General features: G+C 33.6%; 1 protein-coding gene across 1 annotated transcript in view; it reads right to left on the bottom strand.

Annotated features, from left to right (window-relative positions):
- Positions 1 to 218: 218 nt before the first annotated feature.
- The window catches only part of LOC137658374 (secretory phospholipase A2 receptor-like), an 11,601-nt gene continuing 5,084 nt past the window's right edge, over positions 219 to 6,735 (bottom strand). Inside the window, exons 4-6 of the mRNA XM_068393046.1 lie at positions 4,849 to 4,970; positions 2,927 to 3,038; positions 219 to 2,060 (exon numbers count right to left, since the gene is read on the bottom strand). Of these exons, the coding sequence (XP_068249147.1) occupies positions 1,903 to 2,060; positions 2,927 to 3,038; positions 4,849 to 4,970 (392 nt within the window). The 3' untranslated portion in view covers positions 219 to 1,902. The remainder of the gene's footprint in view (positions 2,061 to 2,926; positions 3,039 to 4,848; positions 4,971 to 6,735) is intronic.

The following is a 6,735-nucleotide window of genomic DNA, read 5'->3' on the forward strand; positions in this document are numbered from 1 at the left end:
ATTAAGCTTTTGTCAAGTTTTCCCTTGAAATTTTGTTTATTATGCGTTCGGGTTTCAGTTCCAAGTTGATTTATCGTTCGAATTTTGGACATAATTCTTATTGTCTCCTTTCAGATCTCTGTTTTGCCATCGTCATGAAACCCTAAAACATTAGGTCATTACAAAGAGGATAATTAAACACAATAATCATAATGATATGTATTTTTATCATAGGTACTCTGTGCTTTTGTAGACAAATATGTAATACCTTGTGGAAAATCTTCTTGTAACAGAACAAGGATTGAAACATGACCTCATTGCAGTAAATGCGTGTGCTTTGTGAAACTTACATACTTTACTTTTGATAACATATTTGAAAAGGGGTTACATATTTTCTTGTTCTTATGGTAATACCCTTACATTGAAAGTGAATATAGAATAAGAATATTGACGTGGATAAGAACAGTTTAAAATTTAACAGAGGGAGAATATATGTTCATGTGCTTTATTTTACATTTTTTTTTTTTTTTTGGAAATTTTAGGAAAGTATATTTTATTTTTTAGTAAAGTTACATAACGAGGAATTTTGAAGCCAACCTGATTTTTCTCTTTGTGTTCTTTGAAAAGAAACTAACCCAATGTATAATTTTCTCCATTATTTTATGAAAACTGAATATGTCAGACGGACATCTATCTAAAATAAGTCATAGAATGAAGCCAAAGTTTATAATATTTAAAAATGGAAATAATTAGAGGGAATTTGAAAACGCGGAAGGTTAAAGTCATATGTCTTTGGTCATAATAACCAAATATACGTTATTGTTACAAGAAACGTCTTCTTTATAACTATATTTATATTTTGATAACCAAAAGATAAGTTATGATAATCATATAAGCTATATCGATCGTAACCACATAAATTATGATAACCAAAGCAATAAGTTATAATAAACAAATAACTCCTAATGACCAAAAAATCGCAAATGAAAATAGGCCACGCAAACCCAAATTAGATTATAATATGAAGAAATAGGTCCTGACAACTAAAAATGTCCTATGGGACCAGAAATCGGTTATAATAACTAAATTCAAAGTTGACTTGATTAAGTAAATCCTATACTGAAACTGTCTCTGAAATGAGGTTTACAGCAATGACTCCCAAATAGCTTTTCACGGTTCCTATTGTGGTTCCGCTGCTAGGTCACAGGAGTGCCACGATATGTTTTCATTCTTCATTTCTTTGGAATCTGGACTTGAAAAGTGCCATGTTGCCATAATACAGATACGAAGCTTCGTCTGATGGACGGTGCATGAACTTCTTATCTCGGCAGGAGATTCAGTTATAATATGCGTCTTAAAGTTACGTCTACAAAATCCTTTAACATTGAGGGAACCAAAAACTTTAGTAGTTTGATAACTACTATCACCAAAATCCTTAGTAGTTTGGGAACCACTGCCACCAAAAACCCTTAAAAGTTTGGGAACCACTATCACCTTTGGAGTTTGGGAACCACTACCACCAAAAACCCTTAAAAGTTTGGGAACCACTATCACCAAGAAACTTTGTTGCTTGGAAACCACTACCACCAAAAGCCTTAGTAGATTGGGAACCACTACCACCAAAAGCCCTTAAAAGTTTGGGAACCACTACCACCAAAAACCGTTAAAAGTTTGGGAACCACTACCACAAAAAACCCTTAAAGGTTGGGAACCACTACCACCAAAAACCTTAGTATTTTGGAAACCACTACCACAAAAAACCCTTAAAGGTTGGGAACCACTACCACCAAAAACCTTAGTATTTTGGAAACCACTACCACCAAAAACCCTTAGTAGTTTGGAAACCGCTAGCATCAAAAACCTTATTAGATTGGGATCCACTAACACACAAGATCAATACAACACCAAGATCTTTCATCTTATCTAGAACATTGGGATCTGACAGATGAAGTAGTTCAACTCCCAGCAATCTGTGTGCTTCCAGACTGGAGCATCTATGATGTACTGCGTGAGGGCGCAGTTGAAGTTCTTCCTTGGCCACTCTCCATTCCAATCCCAGTGAGTGTAGATGGCTGGGCCACCTGGGAATGAACAAGAAATTCCAGATTTCTTATTTCTCTAAAGATGACTGATTTGTAAATAAGATGGGAATGGGGGCTAATTTGAGGTTAGGTAGTGGGAATGAGGAAGAATTTCAGATTCAGTTGATTTGGAATTATTAGGTATTTCATTTTTTTTTTTTTTTTTTTTTTTGGGGGGGGGATACATATAAGACACATAGTCCTAGATGAATTCGAGGTTAAGTTTATCGGGAATTAAAAAAAGTCTAGGATTTTATTTTAGAGTTGTGCTATTAGAGTGACGACTAATTCTGAGATTAGTTTATTGAGTTAAGGACGAACAAAAGAATTGGTTAGTTATTAAGGACAATGAATTCTGTAATTACTTTATTGGCAATGAGGAATTCAATAAGTAGTTCATGAAGTTAGATTATTTTAAAAGTTTCATAAGGACCATGGGTGGATAGAACTAAGAATGTTTCTCTAGTGGTTTGTTTAAACTACCTAATCAGTATTGAAAGTGTTATGACCAAGTTGAGTACTTCAAAAAGTTCTCCAAAGTTACAGTTGGCTTTATTAATAGAGGTACACTTCACGGGAAGCTAAGGAGGTTTCTAACAGTCGTTCATTATTATTATTATTATTATTATTATTATTATTATTATTATTATTATTATTATTATTATGGCAACGCTGCCTGCTACAATGCACGGCTGTTAGATGACTTCTTAGCTTTCCGTAAAGGGTATCAGAATTAATGAAGCCAACTGTACTGACCTTCGAGTATTCCCAAAGATAAACAAATATAACTAACCCTAGAGAAACCTCCTGCCCCTCTATGGCTGACTGTTGAAATGCCTCAATTACCATCTAATTAAGGTACTTACCATCTGAGTATTCCCATGGTTTGTCATGTGAAGGCCGAGAGAGACCTATCAAAGCTGACCATACGTTGTGTCTTACCAATAGACGCCAGACCAACATGTCCAATTCTACGTTCTGCAGTAAATAGATTTAAAGCATTAATGATTAAAGAGTGGATTTGGTGCTTGTTGGTAGTGGTGGGTATAGAGAATATGGTAACTGATATTAGGAATGATGGCGATGATATGAAGAGTAATGTTGAAGTGATTTGGAATATAGTTAATGAGGGAGAAGATGACTGCAATGGTTTTTATGATATTGAGGATGTTGTTTGTCGAAATAAGAGTAATAAAGCTATGTTGGTAGCCCTCTGATAAAAAAAAATTGTCGATTAATCTATAACACCATCGTTTGTTATTTCTTTGTGCATGTTGCATAAGATTTGTCATAACTCTAACCATCCTTTGCAGGCATATTTTCCCAGACTCGACAGTTAGTTTCATTTATTCTAGTTCACTGCCGTCTCCTCAGACTCCCATGAAGTGTACCGGAATTAATGAAACCAACTGTACTAGCAGCTGTACGTTGTAGCGGTTAATGCTGAGTACAGCAGAAGAGAAACTGTTGGCAACACTGCCTGTATAAAAAAAAAAAGACGCCGAACTTGTCAACAGGTGATCAAAAATATTTTTTATCGATTTTACGAAGTGCTGTATAGAGAAATATTGTTGTTTGCGTAACAGCCCTTTTCATGAAATTAGTAAAAATACTTTGGTTCATGTTAGTACAATTTCAGAGTTCCCATCAGTTTTTTCCCCTAAACACAGCGCTACTTGCTATAAATATAGACGTCTTGGTTTTCGGTGGGGTGTACCGGAATTGATGAAGGCAATTGCACCATCCTATGCGCAGTACCATGAACTCGGTAAATATTAAGTCTTGCTTTCTCCATCATAAAGATCAATACGGCACAGTATTCTAGAAGTTTTATTGTAACTGTCACCGTTTGTAAAGATCTTCCTAATCTGGTAGTTGAATCGGTGGAATTTCAGAAGTTCAAGCTTTATGCAGGTGCTTTCCATTCAACAGATTTACATAGGTCTCTTTTCATACATTATATAATTTATGATTGATATACTTCAACATTTTTACTGAAATTTGTATAATCATTTTTTTTATTATTTCTCATATATAGATTACTTTATCCATTGCTTATCTATTTCCTTTCCTCACTAAGCTACTTTCCCTATTGGATACCTTGGCTTTGTAACATCTGTTTTTCCAACTATGGTTATAGCTTGTCTGAAAAGCATGATATTGAATACGATGTTGATGATAATCATGATGTATTTATTCATATTCATATTATTATTATTATTATTATTATTATTATTGTTATTATTATTATTAGCCAAGCTACAACCCTAGTTGGAAAAGCAAGATGCTATAAGCCCAAGGGTTCCAACAGGGAAAAATAGCTCAGTGAGGAAAGGAAATAAGATGATAAATAAATGATGAGAATAAATTAACAATAAATCATTCTAAAAAAAAGTAAGAACGTCAAAACAGATATGTCCTATATAAACTATTAACGTCAAAAACAGAAATGTCATATATAAACTATAAAAAGACTCATGTCAGCCTGGTCAACATGAAAGCATTTGCTCCAACGTTGAACTTTTGAAGTTCTACTGATTCAACTACCCAATTAGGAAGAACATTCCACAACTTGGTAACAGCTGGAATAAAACTTCTAGAATACTGTGTAGTATTGGGCCTCATGTTGGAGAAGGCCTGGCTATTAGAATTAACTGCCTGTGTAGTTAAAGGTTTGATAGATAGATAGAAACCAGTTGTTGTACTGTTAATGATAATAATGTACACCCATTAATGAACATTACTATCATCAGTAGTATTCCAACAAAAATAAGGATGAAATGCTTACCCTGATGGCCACCAGCATTCCTCTCTCCTGTGCACACGTCTTAGCGGCGTCTATGGCATTTTTCCTCTCAAAATACAACTTGATGTACTGTGTGTTGTACACATAGTAGCCCTCTTCCTCAGCTGCAGGTAGGGAGAGAGAGAGAGAGATGTTTCATGCTGCTATGTACTGCGCTAAAACTAATTAATTAATATTGGCCGTTTGTTGTTAGTTATAATTGGTTTTATGCTTATGACATATACTTTATGTATGTGTGCATATATATATATATATATATATATATATATATATATATATATATATATATATATATACATATATTTGTGTATATATATATATATATATATATATATATATATATATATATAATGATAATATATATATAAGTGTGTGTGTGTACGTACATTCACATATGTCTGTGCGCATGTATGTGTATGCCTAAAGTTTACGGAAATATGTAATGCTCAGATTTAATAAACCGCAAGGAAAAAATTTTAAATATTGCGTGAATCCTTATCTGGTCAGGATTTTTCCTTTAGGTGTATTATATATATATATATATATATATGTGTGTGTGTGTGTGTGTGTGTGTATTTATATATGTGTGTGTATGTATGTGTGTGGGTGTGTGTTTGTGTGTAGTATATTATATATAGTGATGTGAATTTATTGCATGTATGATCATTAGTAATCAGGCGTTTCCTAATTTTAATTATTTATTTAATTATTTTGATAGTTAATTCCCAATCACGAAACTCACCGCACACTCGCCAACCTCCTCTAATTTGACAAAATCGCATAGAATTTCATAAATCAAAATATTAAACAATATGGATTAAATGTCTAAGGTTAAATTTAGATGGCATAAATTAATTTGCAAGAAATATAAATTCTAAGCTATAATACAAAATGAAGTGCTCATATATTGCACCTTGAAGAGAATGTCATCTGGAAAGTGTAAAATAAATGAAAAATACAAATCCTCATAGAAATTTTACACAAAATGAAGTGTGAATAAAGCATTGTATGACGTTACACCCCGTTGGAGGTACTGAGCCTACATTTACCGAACCCTTCATAGTTGGACAAATGAAATATGATATTTTAAACATTCAAAACCTAGACGAATATTTTGTCAATAAACGAAATGAATCCAACATCAGTTGCACACAAAAGCATGGCTTCAAAAATATAAAGTTAACAAAACATGAATTTTTCATTTAACTTGAATATTTACTGCAATCAATGTACCTATAGCTATTTCCTTTCAGAGACAATGTCAGAAATGTACGGATTCACGGCAGCAAGTGCCATTTTCATATTTTTTTTTGCAGCAAATTATGTTTCTTTTCATGGTTATTACGTCTACCAACCTCGAAAAGGGTTGCTCGCAAAGATATGTTGTACCAAAGGGTATGAGTGTCAAGGATTTTCGTAGCAATAAGAGGGTATACTATGATTTAGTGACATCAAAACCTTGAGTGTGGTGTTTTTCCGAAGATTTCTTATTGAACCTGGTTCTGCTGAAGTTCAATGATTTCGTCACAGTATTCATCATTGACATTTGATTTAGCAACACTAAAAATGAAAGGCTGTGGCCCATACCACATATGGTGGGGAAATATTCGTCGAGAGATTTTGTGAGCTCATCAAAGTGCAAGGTAATTAATTCCTTCAGTTTCACGGGTACAGAAATGTTTCCAGACAAGTCTCCGGTCCTAATTAATCAATCATCCAGCTGGGGAAAGTTTGGGAAATTATTATCCTGTTTGTTGTTTCCATAATCATAGCTTTTTTTTTTAAAAAGCCCTCCGGTTTTCTTCCACCCTCCACATTAAAGATATCAGCCATGTTCAATAAAATGAGAATTTTTGAAGCAATCTACAT

This window comes from Palaemon carinicauda, chromosome 19 (genome assembly GCF_036898095.1).
Source record: "Palaemon carinicauda isolate YSFRI2023 chromosome 19, ASM3689809v2, whole genome shotgun sequence".
Lineage (NCBI taxonomy): Eukaryota > Metazoa > Arthropoda > Malacostraca > Decapoda > Palaemonidae > Palaemon > Palaemon carinicauda.